Source organism: Thermobia domestica, chromosome 18 (genome assembly GCF_964235325.1).
Source record: "Thermobia domestica chromosome 18, izTheDome1.hap1.1, whole genome shotgun sequence".
In the NCBI taxonomy this organism is placed as follows: Eukaryota; Metazoa; Arthropoda; class Insecta; order Zygentoma; family Lepismatidae; genus Thermobia; species Thermobia domestica.
Window position 1 is genome coordinate 61869144 of NC_137471.1, and position 22166 is coordinate 61891309.

General features: G+C 37.3%; 1 protein-coding gene across 4 annotated transcripts in view; it reads right to left on the minus strand.

The window, feature by feature from the left end:
* Positions 1-22166, minus strand: part of LOC145676132 (facilitated trehalose transporter Tret1-like) — a 39437-nt gene that overhangs the window by 11310 nt on the left and 5961 nt on the right. For 2 of the 4 annotated variants that reach the window (XM_081747037.1, XM_081747038.1), the window contains exon 2: positions 12819-12950. The exons of 1 other annotated variant lie outside the window; for it this stretch is intronic. In XM_081747037.1, coding sequence (XP_081603163.1) covers positions 12819-12890 — 72 coding nt within the window. In that variant the 5' untranslated portion in view covers positions 12891-12950. Of the gene's footprint in view, positions 1-12818; positions 12955-22166 lie in introns of all 4 variants that reach the window. One more of the 4 variants, XM_081747036.1, reaches the window with a different exon arrangement.

Here is a 22166-nt window from a genome sequence, read left to right on the forward strand (position 1 = left end):
GCATAAAATTTTGAGTCTCGTCTCGCGTCTCGCGCGAGACTTTCTCGCATGGTCTCGCAGTCTCGCATATATTCTGAGTCAAAATTTTGCAATGTGTTATTCTATGGCTGTTAATGAATGATGATGTGATGTCCTGTCCGAAGGCATGTATTTGACCTAAAAGTCCCTTGGCAAGGTGAATCCATGGTAGTTTGCCATTGCTTTCCATGGGATGAATGTTCATAACATCCTAAGGAGACGGAACCTAGAGTTCAACATGGTATCCGAACTTGTGTCCCCTCCGCTCCAAATTAAAAGAAAAGTTGTGCTGGAATTTGATCGCTGGACCATTAATTTTCGTCAAATTAATAGCATAATTTACAAAAAAAAACAGCATAAATTGTTGCTCGATCCAACATTGTTTTCCAGCTTAGAGGTCTCTAGCAATATTTGGCTCTTCTAAAATATCGTCGCCACTATCAACATTTACACGTTTTGGTCGTTTTCTTGAAGGGTGATTTTCCATTATAAAGATGTTTTTATACCACCAAAAGCGCTTGTAGCAATGTTGCATTATCGCATTTTATAAACTTTCGCTTTCAACTTACAACAGTACGTTGTATATATATATATATATATATATATATATATATATATATATATATATATATATATATATATATATATATATATATATATATATATACTTGTAAATCGTTATTTTCTTGTAATTTTGGGCCGTAAGGTATTTTAAATATGTACTAGGCTGATTCTACTATTAGAAAAAGAGAAAGAAAAAGAAATAAGTTAGTTATAATGTCAATATAAAAAGATATTCAATTGTTTTAAATAATATGATTTTGGACGTCGTTGTCAGGACAACCGAAAATAAATAGAGCTACACAAGAGTGGAAAGAATCAATCATTGTTCCGATTCACAAGAAAGGCGACACGAGGCATTTCTCTTCTGTCAATATCATATAAAATCCTTTCAAATATTCTATTAGCAAGACTGACCCCATACGCAGATGAAATTATTGGAGATTATCAGTGTGGATTTAGACGAAATCGATCAACTATCGACCAAATATTTACCATTCGCCAAATACTCGAAAAAAAAAAGTGGGAATACAATACCCCGGTACATCAACTATTTATAGATTTTAGAAAATCGTACGACTCGGTTAGGAGAGAAACATTATACAAAGTTCTTACAGAACTTGGAATACCGAGAAAGCTAATTAGATTAATTAAGATATGTTTAAATGAATCCCAAAGTAAAGTCCCGGTACGAAAATTTTTGTCCACGAGCTTTCACGTCGAAAATGGCCTGAAACAAGTAGATGCGTTGTCGCCATTATTATTTAACTTTGTTCTGGAATACGCTAGAAGGAAAATCAAAGATAGAAACCAGGGCCTAGAGTTGAACGGTATTCACCAGGTTATGGCATATGCTGATGATGTAAATTTAATAGGGGATGATAGGAGAACAATAGAAAGAAATGCAGAGATCTTATTAAACGCTTGCAGGGACATGGGCTTAGAAGTAAATGCAGAGAAAACTAAATACATGGAAGTGCGTCGGGACCGGAATACAGCAAATTATGAATGCATTAAAATATTAAATAATAGTTTTGATAAAGTGGATAATTTCAAATATCGAGGACCAATATTAACAGAGGAAAATCATATTCACGAAGAAATTAAATGTTTAAGCAGGGAATTCGTGTTATTAATCGGTCAAAATCTCTTGTCGTCGCGAGTTCTGTCGAGGAATTTGAAGCTTAAAATATACAAAACGATAATCATGCCTGTTGTTCTGTATGGTTGCGAAACATGGTCGCTTACTCTGAGGGAAGAACATAGACAAAGTATTTGAGAACAAGATCCTGAGACGAATATTCGGACCCAAGAGGAACAAGAATGGGGAATGGAGGAAACTTCATAACGAGGAAGTACATAATTTATATGGTTTACCCAACATTGTTAGGGTCGTGAAGTCTAGGAGGCTTAGGTGGGCAGGTCATGTAGCTAGAATGGAAGAAAGTAGAAACACTTTCAAAGTCTTGACTGGAAGACCAATCGGAAAACGACCATTAGGAAGACCTAGGCGCAGATGGGAGGACAATATTAAGATGGATCTCGTAGAGATTGGAATACCAAGTAGAAACTGGATGCAGTTAGCTAAGGATAGAAGTCAGTGGAGAGCTTTTGTGAACGCGGCATTGAACCTCCGGGTTCCATAGGCCAGAGTTGGCGTGGGTCAATGAAAACTTGACCCACGACCCACTGACCCACCACCCACCGTGACCCATGACCCACTGACCCACCACCCACCATGACCCACTCTGACCCACGACCCACCATGACCCACCACCCACCGTGACCCACTCTGATCCACCACCCATCATGATCCACTGTGACCCACCATGACCCACTCTGATCCACCACCCATCATGACCCACTGTGACCCACCATGACCCACCACCCATCGTGACCCACCACCCACGGTGACCTACTCTGACCCACCACCTACCATGAACCACTCTCATCCACTTTGACCTACTCTGACTCACCAAAATCCACCTTCATCAACTCTGAACACGATCCACGGCCTCTTCTGAACTGACTACAGAGTTTACACTTGTAATAAAACAAGACTGTGAAATTGTCACTAATCGGAGTTTGAATTTCTAGTCAATCGCTCAAGCACCACTCTGTTACAATAACGGTGGATCTGACCTTTACGATATAAAATGGTAAAGTGTTTGTCAGTGAGGAAATTGAAACAGTTCGAGGTGGGGGGAAATTAGTGTGTGCCTAAAATATACTTGTACTAAGAGAGTATTCTTGCAAGTGTTAATTTCTGAACGCATTCCACGAGAAACTTCTATTCGCAGGAAAATACCCCTGTACAATATGGAAAAGGTTATGGTTTCTCAGTTCACAGTATTTTTCTCACAAAAGACTTGAAAAATCAGTTGTTCATAGGCAGTAGCGTACCCAGGAATTTATTTCGGGGGGGGTCCAAACTAAATATGAAGGTATTCTATATTAAAATTCCTAAAATTGCCCCTAAAATTAGGCTAATTTTTTTAAAAAGTCGAAATTTAGGGTGGGTCCGGACCCCCGTGACCCCCCTTTGCGTACGTCCCTGTTCATAGGGTATAAAGGTGCTCGGGTACCCTATATGAGAGCATTTCCATAAAGTATCCTCATAATTGTAATTTGTGTAATCACTAAAACACCACGTTAAATTTAACTTACAAATATGCATAATTGCAATTATGATGAATATTTATTCAAAGTAGTTTACCTAAAGCAAAGAAGAGACTTACTAAAAATTAGGTACAAAGTTGAATAACACAAATAAGCCATTAGTAATACAAGTATACATTTTCCGTAACTCGTAATTTTCCACCTTAAAACAAATCTGAAATCGGATTTATTTCCTGTTGGTAACTTTTTGGCGGTAAATCATCCGCAGTGGAATGGTGTCCATCCTTCAGCCAAGAAATATTCTAACTCGTCTACTTTGAGCTTGTCTAGCGGTGGGCCGTTAACATTATGAGCAAAAAGTTAGACGATGTTTGAGCACTTAGGCTATTTCTAATATCAGTCATCTGTAAATTCATAAGGGAAAATCCCCGTCCGCACTCTGTCATGGAAATTGATAATACTTCTACCCGATTTCTGCAACTTCTCATCGACAATCTACTTGTTAGACTTAAGTCTGTTAACGATTTTTCTTGGTCAGGTTTGAAATACTCAGCAAGAAGTATCATCTCTCTATCACCATACAACATCTTTTCCATATCGACCATGTCAGTTGGCAATGTCGATTCATGGAGAACAGAAACTTCATCTACCGCGCCTTCGATAGGGAATCTTGTGAATAAATTATCAATTAAAGCCTGATAAACTGATGATTTCTTATTTGTTTATAAATTTAATTTTTGTAATTACACATGAAGGTTTGATGCCATTACCAAGGTCCCTCCCCCGTCTAGAAAGCGAAATCGAACGAGGTTCCAGGGAAGTGTTCAGAGGTGAATGGGAATTTCCCTCCTGCTTCAACTTCAATTACCACACTGCTGTTTGCCATGTGTCAAATTACGATGAATTTCAATTAAATTATCATAGTATAATTATTTCCTTGTTGAATTATCAATACTTTTCAGTGGAAAAAAGGATGAAATTTGAAAGTTCCAAATTAAAGTAAGTAGACCAACGTAAAGGGAGAAAAAGTGTAAAATTTTCCATAAATTATGCATACAATCCAAACTTCAAAATTTCCGTGTAATTAAGCTTACAGTACAAATTTTATGCCTATTTTTCTCACAACTTTATATGTTGATTGCCCTGTATTGTAAGCGCTTTATACAATAAACATAATCTTCAGCAATTATTATAGCAGAAAGCAATGGATATATGAAGCCAAGCACTGTATTTTTTGTTTCTGATTTTTTCTTAAATAACATCGATCGTTTTCGATCAGTTTTACAAACCAACTCACTACCAATTTTCCATATATAGAAAGTGCCCCCCCCCCTCCACATAAAGGAGAATTTTAAAAAATTCTAGGACACACACTGTTTATTTTCAATAAAGAGTTAATACACTGAATTTCATATCCGTAAGTTTAACGGCTTGCGAGATACTCATTTTTTTTCGCAAAAATTCGGATCCTTACTACCTCCTTAGGATATTATGCATTATAATAAAAGCAATATAACATCCCAGTTTGGATTAAGGCCTAACTATATACCAAAAGTAATTTCATTTAACTTGGCAATTTGACCGTGATGATCAGGCACACATAGTTACATGCATTTTTTTATATATATTACAGTGATTCAAAAATGTATTTTTTTTCCAGTAGTTAGCTCTAAAAACTCACAGATCTCGAAAGCCAAGTTGTACTGTAAGTCTTATTGCTATTATTACTATTAAAAATATCAATATCCAAAAATGCCTGAAGTTCTTTTTTCAGTTGGTTAAATATACTCACATCAGGTAAGTAGACAGAAACAAGTGGAAAAGGAAGGGAAATAAAGGTGTTGAAAGTAAAACGGAGACAAATTTAAAGTCTTCAGAAGATACTGTCTACAATGTAGTGAGCAGAGAGGGTCGGTAGATCATACTGAGTCGGTGGGTCGCAGTGGGTCACGGTGGGTGGTGGGTCACAGTGGGTCATGGTGGGTGGTAGGTCGCAGTGGGTCACGGTGGGTGGTGGGTCTCAGTGGGTCACATGCTGTTGACCCACGACCCACTGACCCACTCAAAAAACTTGACCCACTTGACCCACTGACCGACTCCATCTCTGCCATAGGCCATAAGAGTTAGAGTTAAATCAGTTTAACGAGGTAGACATATTGAAGAAAAAGTGTATAAACGTAAAATGTACACTTCTCAGTTATGATTATTAAACAAAGTGTGAAAACAGATAAATAAAGATGTTTTAATGGCTCAATATTAAGGATAAAGAACCAGTGATCGTTGTAAACTTATATAGTGTTGCTAGATCTAGAAAATAAAATTACTGACAGATATAGGTCCATTCCTACCATCTCCCACCAAACCTATAGGATTATCCTACCAAACCAGTATTTGAATTAAACTTCCGAACTAGAGGGGGATGTTTTTGATAAATATATAGAAAGAAAATACTTATTCCATGTAAAATTATCATTTTATTTCTGCGAGCCGGGCCGGGGATAAACTTTGACGAGAGGGGATTTCCCCGCCATCCCCCAACATTAATCGCTAGTAGTAATGTGAAAAAGACCGAAACAACAGAAATATCACATTTCGCAGCAATAGGGAGTCTGTTTCGCTTTTCAGACCAAAAACAGAAGTTTATGTATTCGTACGCGCCCACGTGTGTGTGTTTGTGTAGCAAAATAAAGTCCTAAATCGATGCTGTAATAAATTTCCAATTTACAAAACTTTACTTATTTAGAAACTAAAGAAGGCTTTAATTCTGAAAATCAACCTTGAATAATAATAAATCTCATAAAATGTCTATTGTCCCAATCACTTTTTTGTTCCTGGAGGCATTAACGGTCAACTTAGAAAACTCAATAGATGTAAAATCACTAAATATACAATTAAATGTAATTCATAAATGTTGCGAGACTGCGAGAAGTCTCGCGAGACTTCTCGTGCGAGACTTAACTGAGTCTCGTCTCGCGTCTCGTCTCGCATGGTTTAGTCTCGTCTCGCGTCTCGCATAAAATTTTCAGTCTCGTGTCGTGTCTCGTCTCGCAAATGCGAGACGAGACGCGAGACGAGACGAGACTTCTCGCGTCTCGCGTGCATCCCTACCTACACTAATATAACAAACTAAACTAACCTAACGTAACCTAAACTAGCCTAACCTAACAAACTAACCAACTCTACCCTAAACTAACCGAATGTGAACAGAAATTACCAAAATTCTAACATTTTTTAGAGAAAAGAGCTGGACCCCTTCTGCTAAACATAGGCCGGACAGGGGTTTAGAAGTAAATGCCGAGAAAACTATCGTGACCCCAATATAATATTACAAAGTATGAATACGTTAAAAAAAAAAAGTAATACTTTCGACAAAGTAGATAGTACTTTCAAATATTTAGGATCAACGTTAACAGATAAAATACCATATTCATTGAATGTCGACTAAAAATAGAAAATTCGTGTTGTTATTCAGTACAAAGTCTTTTGTCTTCATTTTAGTAGACGGTGGCTCAGTGGTAAATTGCTCATTTCTGATGCGCGGAGTTCCTGGGTCAATTCCAGACTGCACCAAGTAGATGGTGGTGGACAAACACCGTGGGCATGGGTTTCTTCGGAGTTTTCCCGTTTCCTTTTACTTTCTTCATTTCGTCCCGTCTCTTTAGTCTACAGGCCATAATCGTAGGACGTAAAACTTAAAGATTATTTATTTTGTTTTCGTCATGAATCCTGCCGAAGAATTTGAACCTTAAAATATATGAAATGATAATTATGTCTGTTGTGCTGTGATTGCAAAGCATAGTCGCTTACTTTGAGCGAAAATGCAGACCGAAAGTATTTTGAAAGTAGATCCTTAGGCGAATATTCGGACTCAAGAGAGATGCAAATAGGAAATAATAGAAATTTCATAACAAGAAACGGTATTATTTATACAGTTTACCTAAGATCGTTAGGGTCATTAAGTATACGAGGTTCCGATGAACAAGTCTTGTAGACAAAATGGAGGAAAGTAGAAACGGTTTTAAAATTGTAAGTAGAAACCCAATCGGGAAAATACTATTAGGAAGACCTAGCTGCAGATGGGAAAGCTATATAAAGTGATATCGCATTACAAAGTAGAGACTGGATCCATATTGTTAAGGACAGAGGTCAATGAAGAGCTTTCCTGAATACGAAATTAAACCTCCGGGTTTCATAGGTCATAGAGCGAGTTCGTTCGTTCGTTAATCATGACTTAGATTCAAGAAATAGTAGATTCCTACTAACTGTATGCTTTATCATATTAAACAAGACTCAATAACTATCTCATGGCTATTGAACTTTCCAATTGAACTTTCCGAAGTAGCCCGCAGTAGGTTCCGTTAACTGTGAATCCACTTTATAATCAGCAATAGAACATCAGGGTTTCAGACCCTTGCTGATCAGCCACCAGTCGGAAATTGTAGTTTTATCAGATGTTAGAATTTAGATGTAAGATTATTTTCAGCTTATTGAGGTTTATCAATCTACACCCTTCCAATTTTACTGTTGCTATTAGCTGCAGTTTTCTGATTTCCTGATAAATATCCTGTAACGTGTGCTAGAAGCCAGGAATTAAGAATTCGACACTTCTGCATTATCCTTGCAGAATAATTGTATGAGTAACCAGAGATCTAGATTGAAGTCTATGCCCAGATCCGGATGCTGCGGGATTGGTGTGACAGTGCCCAAACAAATATTTATTTATCTGTGGCTGACTAGAAACCTTTTTCACCTCCCAAACTTGTATTAACACGTAAGAGGTGTTCCAATGGCTGGACACCATTTTCGCTAGCTCTTATCATTCCAGGACTAATTACGGTGGTCGCGTTGCTTTCAAGACCTCCTCTGAAAGATCAATAGTTGAACATTCTCTATCAGGTTACCCGATCCGAGATTTCATAGCTGTCCAGTGACCAGCCAGCCTTAAATGAGAAATCTTGTAGTCCGACATTCTCTGAAATAACTTATCAAGTCTCCGGTTCGAAGCATGTTTTACCGTATCAAATCTCAAGGTCTGCTACCAGAACCTAATCTTACAGGAAGCTTCAGTGGTCGACCTACATTAAACTCATACACATATATCACAACATTTAAACACGATTCCTGGTTAGGCCGTGGAAAGAAATTAGAAGTTGACTCTCTCACTTGAAGTTACAGGATATCGCCGTGGTTACGCTGCTAGAGATCTGCACGGCCCGGAATTTTTAGCCCGGGTATGGCCCGGCCCGTGAATTTATAATGTGAGGCCCGACCCGAGTCCGAAATATATTTTAGCATTTAGGCCCGAGCCCGGCCTGAGTTCGTGAGATAATCAAATGAGCCCGAAATAAGCCCGAATTACAGAAACTTTATAATTAACGCAAATTGTTTTTTTTTTATTTTTATTTACAGCAATTAGAAATTTAATTTTGGAGTTATGCTTTAAAAGTTCTGCAGAAGGATCGGCCCTATAAATATCATTGTACAGTATATTTACAAAGTTAGGCCCGAAAAAGCCCGAGAAATATGGTTGTATATTTAAAAATTTACTGCCCGAGCCCGGCCCGGGTCCGAAGTGATATATGCTTTGTAGGCCGTAGTCCGGTCCGCGGGCCGGGTCGGGCTTAGGCCCGTGCAGACCTCTATACGCTACTACTTGTATATATGTACTGCATATTTTGACAATCTATATATATATATATGAAGTGTAATCTCGGGGTATGTGCTTATTTTTGTTAAGTAATAATTTTATCTTACACCAGAGCTTACAGTTACGTTTCTATTCGAGCAAACTTATTTTACAGGTAACTATCAGAAAGAAGAAACAATAGCATTACGATTTAATACAGTAGTGTCGAATTCAGGAGATAGTCCTTTTGCCTTTCCTTAATTTTGCTGAACACTAATATGAGAGAGACAGAAGTAGTGATTTTAGAGTGCAATAGTAAGATAAGAAAAGTTCGGGGCAAATTAACAGAAATATGCGTTTTTGGAAATCAGTTATAATTATGAAGGTACAAAACTCAACCTACATAAGAACCCTTCCTTAAGCATTTTATTTTGTATTTTTAAGAATAAATACAACCAATATGCATATGCCTACGCTAAGTGTTAGAATGAAAACACAATTTATTGATTAATCGATATGTTTAATAAAAACGTCAGCTCCGAGGTTATTTCTTTCCGTCTCCAAAAGATCAACGATCGACACTAGGGATGGTACTGACAGATCGAGACAAGTGTTTATAAGTTAAGCGACCGAGACTCAACGTATCGAGGCTTTCTCGAGACAAAACCGGTATCAACACAGACACTTATGATTCGAGATGAGAGCAATATCAATATCTAAAGTTTCGTCTCAAATACTGACAAAAATTAGTGAAATTTCCTTCATTAAAAATTCGTTAAGGGGTAATTTGGATAAGGGCGTATCGACCTATTTCCGGTAAAATGATATATACATATTTTCTGCAAGTTTGAGAACGTCGGCATGTGTCTAGGTGGTGTTAATATAATATCTGCTCCGTAGCGAACGCCTGTCTGCAAAAATAGTATGTGAATACGTTGGTTAATTGGATAAGGGTGTTTGTTTTCCTGTTCTGAAAAGTTTAAGAATTGCTAGTTACGCCCTTATCCAAATTTACCCCTATAATGAAACGGTTGTTCTAGAATAGCCGCAGTCATAGGTGTATACACAAGGAAAACAAAGGGAGAAGCAGGGCCGTGTCGTGGGGGAAGCGGGGCGACGGCCCCGGGTGCCGAAGTAAGGGGGGCGAAAAATTCGGGAGAAAAAGGAAAAAGATAGGAAAAGTTGCTTGGAATATATGTATGGGAGCGCCGTCGTATACTCTCGCCCCGGGCGCTGATTTTCCACGGCACGGCCCTGGGGAGAAGTAAATGCCAGTTCTGATCGCTTGATATACCTATCGCACGTGTTTCAAAGGGCAAACAATTTTGAAATGAGGTTCAAATATATTTTATTCTCTTTCCAACTATTTTACAAATGTACTCAAAGAGCATACTTGCCAACGTATTCCGAAACTCATTGCATGAAGCAAACTCAGATCATCTCAATTCCCAATGTAAGAGCAGGTATTCCGGAATAAGATAACCCAAGATCATGGAAAGAGGGAGCGCATCATGTTAAACCAGAGAATTGCTTTGAACTACTAAGATTCCAGCACTTTAAACCAAACACAAGTAAATAAAAAACTGTATATTAATATTTCTGTTTAGAAAAACAAAGAATAAAAGTGCTACAAAGGATTTAAAATATTAAAAAGTTAAATTACGTACTATTACTTCCTCGTTAAAACTTTTTTGCATTTATAAAATATTAATAATGTCAATCTTTAATTCAGTAGTTAAAGTTCACAATGGGTTTATGATGAACTTATTTTTTGGATTCAGTGGTACACGATGAATTGGAAAGAATAGATAAGCTATCCTCACGGGATAGGCCAAATGCCAACGATCGGTATAAAGCATGGCTTTACACTTCCATAACCTCAGTACTGAGAGGTCACTGGGTATCACCACATACTGGCTATCTTTTCCTTCCAAACTTCTCAGTTATCCACTTGACAGATTAGGTGAATCACAGAACCATATTTGAACGAGGATAACATTAGTTCAAATCGTTCTATCAAGAATTGAACCCGTGCAGTCTGTTGGTACGTAGTCGGAGTACCAACTAAATCACCGTTGATCTACGAAATGAAATGAAATCTTTGCGTTGTACGTTCAACGATTATGCCGGTTAGGCTAAAGACGGTGATTATGAGAAATGAATTAAAATGATGGAATGAAGAAAGTGGGAGGAAACAGGAGAACCCCGAGGAAACCCATGCACACGGTGTTTGCCCACCACAAAGTTCACTTGGCGGGAGCTGTGATTGAACCCGGGACCTCAGGCACCAGAGGTGAACGCTCTACCACTGAGCCACCGCGGCCCCCATCGCTGATCTAATTTTATCAAAAAGATATATGTTCCAGTTTCCAGATTATGTAGATGAGCTACATATTGTATGCTATATAATCAAGCTATTCTGGTGAATGATTCTTTTGACCCGACAAACAAAGCTACGTATTAGTGTATGTTTAGTCCAGTAACTTCTTTTGGTACAAGGTATACGGGAAATTATTTAAGCGTCTGCAGACCCATATTTAAATGATCCATTGCAAAGTTGATTGCTTTTCATATGTTTCGATGAATATTAGGCGATAGCCACTCAGGTCCGTCTCCACGGGGGGGTTAAGGGGGCGGACCTCTTAAATTTTTACTGGTCCCCCTACAATCTTCACGATATGCTTGCAAATAACTATAATATGGTTGGATCACCCATACACCCCTACATTTTTGGGCTGGCTACCGGCCTGTAGCCATTGACTTCCTTTTTAAAATATAATTTTCAATGTTGACAAAAAAATGACACCTTCATACTTGTACAGGAAGAATCTAGATTATTATTATTATTATTATTATTATATGGAGACGAGATTTTCACGTTCTTTTTAATGAGTATACAGATTAATAAAACTCATATGTTTCTCAAACTTAAGAAGGATGAATTGCTTTTCCATACTTTTCCGAAATGATGCCCCTGTCTTATATCTGAAACAGCTTATATATTCCCTTTGTATTTAATAAATGTACTCACCAGATTATATACAAAACCAATGTTAATTTCATTATTGTAAAATTTGCAGGACACATGAAAAGTAGATCTTTGCAGAAAATCAAAAATGTCTTTAACAAGTGTAAACTTCACTCAAATTTTATGGCATAGATAGGAAACTTGAATTTAAATATATACAAATATATATACACATTTGGCTTCAGGACAACAGATCAAAGATTAAATTTAAGTAATAAAGTTAATAGAAAGACAGTACCATGCCGTGAGGAGGACGAGTGGGGCGTAGGAATGCGCACGAGACGAGTCGAGACAGGATTTTCCTTACAAAATTCGAGTCGAGACACGGCTCTTCCAATAGAAAAATATACATTTTTCGAGTCGAGACATCACTTCTACAGTACATTTTCGAGATGAGACAGCCACAAATCTTGTCTCGTGCGCATCCCTAGTGGGGCGACGGCCCTGGGTGCCGAAGTAAGAGGGGCACAAAATTCGGGAGGAAAGAAAGAGACGAAAAATTACTTGGAATATATCTATGAGGACGCCGTCTTATACTCTCGCCTCGGGCGCTGATCTTCCATGGCACAGCACGAGAATCATTGGATTAATATAGATTGTTAAAATTTATGCGAGTATGCTGAACATGACATACATTTTTAGAAATGAGTTCTTTATAATCTTTCTAATTAAGTTTAAAATACTTTCAATAGACTGGGAAAACAATATATTATGTGTATTGCTAAATAAGGAATTTTTAATTAAGTTATTATCACTTCTTTCCAGCACATAAATTTCAATGTGACTAACTACCGGAGCGAAAACCAGAAAATGGCCAAAAAGTAGTAATATATTATGATTTTCACATTCTCGAATACGGCTAATACACATTATGATTTGCTTTCCTGCACAAAGAAGTACATAAATTACATTTTGCCATCCTTGTATAGAAATTATAACAAAACTGCGCTATAAATCTACACTTACTTGAATTATGGTAATTTTCAGCTTTGATACCTCGACATCAGAAATAGCATCCACTCTGCTGTATCTGTCCATTATAACGGGGATTCTTGTGTAAAATTATAATGTCATCTCTCCGTTTTCACGGTTTTCCATCTACCTATCAAACAACATCCACAGAAATTAGTGTCACAAATAATATACCAAACACGGCGCAAAGAATTTTAAAATAGCTTTTGCAACGTCTTGTAACATCTCAATAGTTTAGTGCTGTTTCGAGGCTTGTAAAGAAACTTGTTCTCTTAGTATTTTCACAAACTCTTGAGTTTAAAAGGAAAGAAAAAAAGAAAAAAAATGCTGTAATATCTGATGCCCGTATCTAAGAGACAAGATTAGATAAACTGTGGTAATGAAAGTTAAGTATTGGTTACGAGTAGCCATCAAGGTCCGTAGGAAGATAAAATATAAAATTTAAATTAATTTGCTCACTGACTCAGTTTATTTTCACGTGCAATTAAAAAAACATTTCGGTTACATGTCTAGCAAAAATGACAGAGTTTTAACGCCCTTTGATACTGACATTAAGGTTAAAGAGCTGTATGAAAGACGGATAGGAGATAATGGGAGAATTTAATGAAATAAAAGCAAGTGAGATAAGATCAGTGATGGAACATGTTCTTCGGACACTGAATCCACATCTAAAATAGTTTCTCACTATGTCATAGTAATTACTATATAGGAATTCATATTGAAATTGGAATTTCACTAGGTTTTATGGTGAAATATAAACAAGTGAGATACGATCAGTGATAGAACATGTTCTTCGGACACTGAATCCACATTAAAAGCAGTTTCTCACTTATAATTATTACTATAGGAATTCATACTGAAACTTGAGTTTCACTAGGTTTTATGGTGAAATGGAAGAATTTGGTGAAATAAAAACAAGTGAGATAAGATCAGTGATGGAACATGTTCCTCGGACACTGAATCCACATCTAAAACAGTTTCTCACTATATATTACTATTATTACTATATAGGAACCAATATTGAAACATGGAGTTTCAGTAGGTTTATATATCTTCAGTTTCTGCAGAAGAATGAGATAAAACATTCTTCGTACGCTGCAACCACATCAAAAAGTCACTTCTTGTCTTTTCTTGCATCTTGCAAGTCTTTTCTTGCCTTCTGAAAATATAGCCTCTTCCTCCTGGGACACCATATTATATATATATGCATATATATATAAGTGGGGCCCACCCCCGTCATGTCCATGACGCACCCTCTCTCAATTGTCTATCCGTAGGTGTTCTTCCATGAAAAAAAATCTTTTCGATTAATTTTTACACCCCCTCAAACATATTTATATAGATTTTTAACCCCCCCCAAATATTTCAATGACGCAGTTTGCGTCATAGCCCCCCCCTTGTGGGCACCCCTGATATATATATATATATATATATATATATATATATATATATATATATATATATATATATATGCCTAATAGCATTCTAATACAATTTTACTCTACAAGATATGAATGGTATGTATGGTTTTCTTTCTTTTTCTTTCAAGTAACAGGCGAGAAAAAAATTTCAACAAAGACAATTGTTCAAACTGTATTTTTTTGCTTTTTATTTAATTCTGAAGAGATGAGAAGTCCTTTGTAAGTGTGATGTAAATAATTGCTGTAAATATATATATTTTACCTAAATGTAAATTTAATGTTATAATCTTTGTCCATAAATGCAGTGTTATCGTCTCTTCCTCGCCTGTAACTTTGATATTACTACTATTCTTCCCTTTTCAATGTGTTGTTATATGTTCCTTATCTGTATATGAGTCTTATGCTCTTCCCAATCCGTGAATATGATGTTATGGTATTCTTCGTTGCTAAATATGGTGTTATAGCCTTTTTCGTCAATAAATTCGGTGTTACAGTCTTCGTTGCCTGTAAGTATGAATTTATAGTATTCCTCAATTTATAAATGTGGTACTGTAGTTTCCTGGTCTGAAAATTCGATAAGGCCTTCACAAGTTGTACATGTGGTGTTATCATCTTCGTTGTCTATAAAAATGTAATCTGTAAACATCATGTTATAGTATTTTTCTTCCGTAAATCTGGTGTTGAGTTGATTTTCAGTTTAACATCCCTTTCAGTAGCAAGACTATATTTTTTATAGGACGTGAACGTACTGATTAACGTGGAATCCGAACCACATGAGCTGTCGCCGGAAATCGAACCCGAGTCTCCCACGCCAAAGGTGCGTACGCTAACCGTTTAGCCACGAAGGAGCTCGTGAATCTGGTATTGTCTTCTTTGCCCGAAAATATCGTGTTATAGTATTACCTAATCTACATACCTAGGCCTATTGCCTTTTCCCACTTATATATTACATCACGCCGCTGCAGGATGTATGACATCTAACAGTCTTCCGTATATTACATACGTAAACATATGTTACATACGTCAGCTATTTGTCCTATATGTCCCATTTGCATGTGAGATCCTTACTGCCTATATGCAGCACTTTCTTTGATATGGAAAGCACATATACATGGAACACTTATACAGAAAATATTACCTAGGTATAATCATCTTGGTCAGTAAATCTGGTGATATTCACAGACAAGGAAGATTATATAATATTCAGGGCCGTGCCGTGGAAAATCAGTGCCTGGGGCGAGAGTATACGGCGGCGCCCCCATACATATATTCCAAGCAATTTTTCCTTTTCTCTCTCGAATTTTTCGCCCCCTTACTTTGGCGCCCGAAGCCGTCTCCCCCAACCCCCCGGCACGGCCCTGATGATATAATGGTCTTCTTTGTCTGTAAATATGGTGGTATACTCTCCCTCATCTGCATACATAATGCTATATTAATGATCGTCTTTAAATATGGTATTATACTTTTTTCGTCAGTAAGTTATTTAAATGTGACGTTACAAAATCTTACTTTGTAAATATGGTCTTATGTTATTCTTCGACTGCAAGTAAGTTGTTTGTAGTCTGTAAATGTGATATTGTAAAAATTCTTAGTACGTAAAGATCGTTTTATAGTCTTGATCGTTCGAAAAAGTTGCCTTATCTTTAGCCCTGAATGTGTTACTTAAACATTACATTCTTAATTACGTAAATGGTTTCTTACTATTCTTTACCACTTACAAGAGCGCCCATCAGGGGGAGGCAAGGTGGGGAGCTTGCCTTACTAGAGGAAATTGTACTTCAGAATATCGAAAATCCTATATAATTTTTACATTAGTTACAGCAAAATTTGAAACTTATTTTGAAACGTCGCTCATATTTGCCCCCCCCCCATTTGAAACCACAACATGGGCGCCCTTGGGTTATTATGTTCGCTTCCGTAGTTCTTCAGAAGCTCAGCCACGGGACTCATTGTTTCAATATTGTCACCGGCACGAAATTCCACAAATCAACGGCGCATAATGCGTTCATTCACTACTCCTGAATGAAATGCATTGTTGACATTTCTCGTGTAACTAAATGTGCAGAATGATTCAGTTTGAAGGAGCACCAATTACAATTGTGTGTTCTTCACAGTGCACTCTCATACGTTCCTGTTCAACAATAAACTGACTCCTAACTGGCTGGGCTATATTCTGAATATGTGCGGAGTTGGCAACGTCGTACAACTGACCTCAGTCCTATTTGGTTGCGTTAGAGAAGGGTGGCTTCCCATCAGACGTCAAGTCGGAAATCTCAATTGCACTAACAGAACACAAAACGTACAATTCATGCAAGGTCAACACTTGTAATAAGGTTTATCATAAAAGTGGCTTCTAGAGGTCATACAAATTTAGAAAGTTATATAATATTATATATATATATATATATATATATATATATATATATATATATATATATATATATATATATATACAGGGTTTTCATAAAGTCTGGACGGATTTAATTTGCTTATAATTTTCATAAAAATGCTCATAATGAAATCAAATAAAGTGCAAACGGTAGCGGAAGGATTAATTTTTTAGTTGGCAACACTGTTAGATAAGCGGCAACTCTGAGAGAGATAGCCCTAAAGTGAACGTTTGGTGCGCTGTGTCCTATGATTATCTGATTGGACCGTTCTTTTTTGAAGAGGAGACCGTGAATGGAGATTCGTACCTGGATATGTTGCAGAAATACCTCATTCCGGAACTGGAGACACGTGGAATCCAGAACGACATCGTGTTCCAACAGGACGGGGCACCCCCTCACTATGCAATCAAGGTGAGACAGTTCCTTGACGAGAAATTCCTTAACCGATAGATTGGGAATGGCGCCCAGTTGGAGGTGTGGTGGTGAATGAACTGAGCTGGTGCAGATTACAGGCAAAAATTTAATCCTTCCGCTACCGTTTGCACTTTATTTGATTTCAATATGAGCATTTTTATGTAAATTATAAGCGAATTAAATCCGTCCATACTTTATGAAAACCCTGTATATACATACAAGGTGTTTCGAAACAACACCGACGACGTTTGGGAGGTGATTCCTGACATCAAGATAAGACGAAAAGTATAATACAACCTGCGTGCACAAATGCTTCCTTTCGGAGTTAACGGCTGCCGAAAACATGAAAAAATGAACTTCAAAGTCCCATAGCTCCGAAATTATGGAACCTACCGTAGTCGGACCAAGACTTCACTTAAGGAACTAATATGTTGGCTATCCAGAAATACAGGTTTCAGAATCCTAAGGTGTACACACAAGTTTTGGAGAAGGAGTTTGGCTACGGTCTTATGATTTGAAGTACTCAAAAACCATCTTTATAAAAATTGTTACGGAAGTACCGCAGGATTCTGAAACATGGATATTTAGATAGGGCACATATTAGTTCCTATATAAAGTCTTGACCCGACTACTGTAGGTCCCATAGTTTCGGAGCTATGGACGTTTAAAATTCATTTTTTCATGTTTTCGGCAGCCTATAACTCCGAAAGGAAGCATTTGTGCACCCAGGTTCACTTTTCGTCTTATCTTTGTGTCAAGAATCACCTCCCAAACGTTGTCGGTGTTGTTTTGAAACACCCTATATATATATATATATATATATATATATATATATATATATATATATACATATATATATATATATCCTTCTAAATGAATAGATGTAACAATAACTCACGTGGATCATTACAAACTTTTGGGAATATGATAACCTATGGCTCTGCTAATCTAACTTTGATGTAGAAAATGCACAAAACTACTAGTCAATTGAATCGTCTTTCCAATAGCTCCACAATGCTTTGTTAACAGTTTTTTTTTTTTAGAAATAAGTGTTCGTGGGGTCGAAGGGACATATATTTTCACACGGTACTATTTTATTTATCATTATATAGACGTACAGTAGAGCGTCGATTATCCGAACGTCGGTCAACCGAACGACCGCTTAACCGAACTGTGTACTCGCTTGCACCTGTTACTCTCCCACCCTACCGTCCATCATTCCCCTCACTCACAAACCAAGTTTCCCACAGTAGTCGCCGCACTGAGCCACAGCTGGCGGAACATTGCTTCTAATGGGGCCTTCATAAGGCGCTGCTGACCGGCCAAGTCGCCCAGCAAAATACGTACGTAATATGTACATATTTTTGTTTAATAAACTGTACCACATACTATATATTCCTACTAAAGTTGCCTTTGTACGTTACTTTGTAGATGCCTTTTTATGAATAAATTTACTGTACAGTACTTCTTTTTGGCAAATAAACATGTACAGTTCGATTATCCGAACAAACCAGTTTTCCGAACACCCATGTCCCCCAATTACTTCGGATAATCGACGCTCTACTGTATTATTATTATTATTATTATTTTGGTCTCCCCGGAGGGGTCCAGTTACTAATTCATTTAACAACATGTTTTAGAAAATATCTGGCTTACTTTCCCCTTTTCTACATATTATATATATAATTATTCTTTTCTTAAGGCTTTAACTCTCCCCTCGCAGAAATTTGCTTGTCAGTTGCTTCTGCCCCAAACAATTTTAATGAAATCTTTTCTTCTGTTGTGATCTCTCTTTTCCCAAGTTTTGTACGTGCTTTAGGCGTAGCAACACCAGGATTCGATTCTTGGCAGGAACTCATGTGATCCAGATCCCACGTTAAAATGTAGATCAAGAATATCAGTGTAGGTCCACATCTCATACAGCCTCGCTGCTGAAAGGGTCGCTAAACTAAAAATCAATCAAATTAAATCAATCTCTAACTTTTGGCATTATTAATCATCAATAACTTGAGGTGAGGGTTATATTTAAATTTTTTACTGCCTCACACCTAAACTTTAATTCAGGCCGTAAATTTAATTTATTTATTTTTTACTTCTTTTATTTTGCGTTAAATTATATTCCTCATTGTGTTTTAACTTATTTCTTTTTTATTTTAATAATACTGAGTATGGGTCTGTTGCTTGCTTCATCCATCCATCTAGAAACAGTAATATATTCCCTAGATCAATTTACGTATTATCAATTTTTTTTTTTTTTTTTTTTTTTTTTTTTGTAAATTATCATCTTATTGATCTATTGGCTAGCGCATGTGCCTTTGGTTCCCGGTTGGATCAAAGGCGTGATACCGTAATTCAATTATCTTGGGAGGCGAGATAATATAGTGAGGAACAACCTATGAGAATTTGCCCACCCGTTAACTGCACAACACAGGATTCAAAGTAGTGATGAGCAAATGCAAGACCAAGACTGGGGTGTTCTTGGTCTCGCACATCCAGTCTTGGTCTTGCACTGGAACTGGAATCCTTGGTATTGCATGCAAGAGTCTTGCAAGTCTTGCATTTAAGAAATCTCAAGCTTTTCATAGGGAAATTTTACTCTGAATATAAGGGATAATAACTTCTACAATGCGCTAATAATAACGGAAACACAATGTATGTTTCTAAATGTAATAGTTTACATTCATGTAAGTATGATAGTGTACAACATACGCGATGACCTTTATTCTTTTTCAATGGGTGCCCACGCTTCACTACTTATAAGATTAATCAAACGTTTCGTAATCTTCTTATAATTTTTAACAGATCGAATTCTCCACTAATTTCCAAACTGGAAAGTCTACCCCTGAGATGCACGAAAGAAAACCAAGACGGCACAGATTACTGAAATACCATGAATTGCAAAATTATTTTTACACTCTAAAGGCGTCAGATTTGTTTTGTTTTCAACCTCGATTTGCCTCGATCTTTGTATTGAACAAACTTCCAATTACATATTGAGAATTTGTTTTACTGATTCCAATATGCACTCTATGGGGCAGGAACATGGACATTACGCAAAAGCGGTGAAAAAAGTAGAGGTTTCCTAAACTTGGGCATGGAAAAGAAAGGAGAGAATTATGTGGGTCGAACAGAAAACGGATGAGAAGGTGTTAGAAACTGTATCAGTAGGGTAGAAAAGAAGAATTTTAGATGTAATTAAGAGGAGGAAGTGGAACTGGTTGTGACATTAGCTGAGGAAGAATTGAATTATGAGGGACGTGCTAGAGAGTATGGTGGAAGGAAAGAAAGGGAGTGGCGAAGGAGACCGTCGTTGAAGGAAGGTATTGAAACAGAAAATTTCTACGTCAAGACAAAGAGACTAGTTGAGGACCACCGTACATCGAAATTTCTCAGTTGCAGCAAGTGACCTGCCAATGATGGCAGAATAGCTATGATAATGATGATGGTGATAATATGTTCAGCAACATTGACCAAATAAAGAGAAAAATATAATAATAATGATTATAATCAAACCAGGTTTAAAGAAATCTGCAATATTTCGAGTTTGCTGCTGCTTTAACCCCTTCACATATGACTTTTTTTTGGGGGGGGGGAATTTTTTTGCAATGCTGTAAACATCTATGCCTATTCTGGCGCTTACTTAAACTAACAGATTTTCACAAAGCACAAGAAACCTGTAAGCTTCTCTCTTCTATTGATAGCAAGCGGGATACAGCCGCTCAAACATCGAAACGCGTGACACGCGTCAAAATACGGAAGTGAAAAGTGAAAAGCAACGCGTCCAGCGCGTCAAAATATGGCAAGGGGTTAATAGTTCCTGTGCTTCGTTCTTACGCACTGATAAAATATTGTTTTTCAGACATGAAATATTTCTGTTTGTCAGTTTTATTGCCACTTTATTCTTCGATTTTTGCACAGTTTGCGTAACCTATAGGCACTGGCGCAAATCCCGGGGAGGATGAGGGGGACATGTCCTTTCCAATCTTGGAACTGGGGGGGACTGTCTCCACCCGAATAATCCGATTTGAAATGTGTTGTTTGGGGAAAAAATGTGATGATTTGTGTCCGATTGCCACAAAGGAAAGTAAAATGAAATGGATGCCCCCCCTTCCCCCAGAATAAGCCTCAAATCTGCCCGCCACCCAATGTTAAAGACAACTCTCCTCCCTGATCCCCCACAGGATTGTTTTTTAACTTCACAATTATTTTGAGCATTGCTTAACAAAAAAAGAAAAGAAAAAAGAAAGAAAGGAAAGAAAACGGTCTTGCTTTGCGCCGGAAACAGATTTGGGCCGCTGCCCATAGCGATGCATAGTGTTCGAAGGGGAGAAAAGGCAGAGGTGGCATGTTTTATTAAGATTTTGACTCGACATACCGGCTATCTAAATATTGAAATACAGTGGGGGTATGTTGCCTAAAAGATTGTTTTTCTATTTACATAATGACTCAAAACCATGGCAGAGTTTCCACAGTTATGTGGAGGGAGCTGGGAAAGGCTTTGGCCCCGCCCCCAACTCTGAGATTTTTTTTAAATATCCCCTTACGTTGTATTATAGATAATTATCTAGGTATTTACGAAAATGCTCAAAAACTGACTTTTTATATTAACAATTTTTAAACAATTTCCCACAGGGGAACTTCCGAACACCTGACTCGACTAAGGGGCATTCCAGACCCCCGGGAGGTCCGCCCCCACAGCAGACAACCTCTAAATCCGCCCATTCTCAAAACATGTCATTTATATGCATTAAAGGAAGAAGACACACATACATAAGAAAGAAACAATTTAGTATGGTACAACAAACTATAAAACAAGATATAAACTAAGCAAATTTCTTTGTAGACACCTCGGGCCTTATGCAGAGTCGTTCTGACGCGTGGTTAGTGCCATACTAAAGAGTTCGACTAACATGTTTCCTACAGTAGTCAGGCATTTAATATGACGCTAATCTTACATTAAAACGACTATGCGTAAGGCGGCTCATTTTTAAAACAAAAGGTAGGAAAAAGGTAACAAATAATATCGGTGTTGGCATCTTAGAAATTATTTCTACATAAGAAATAGTATACTTTTACTTGCGAAGCTATTCTTCAATTATTGTGTATAAAAATGGACT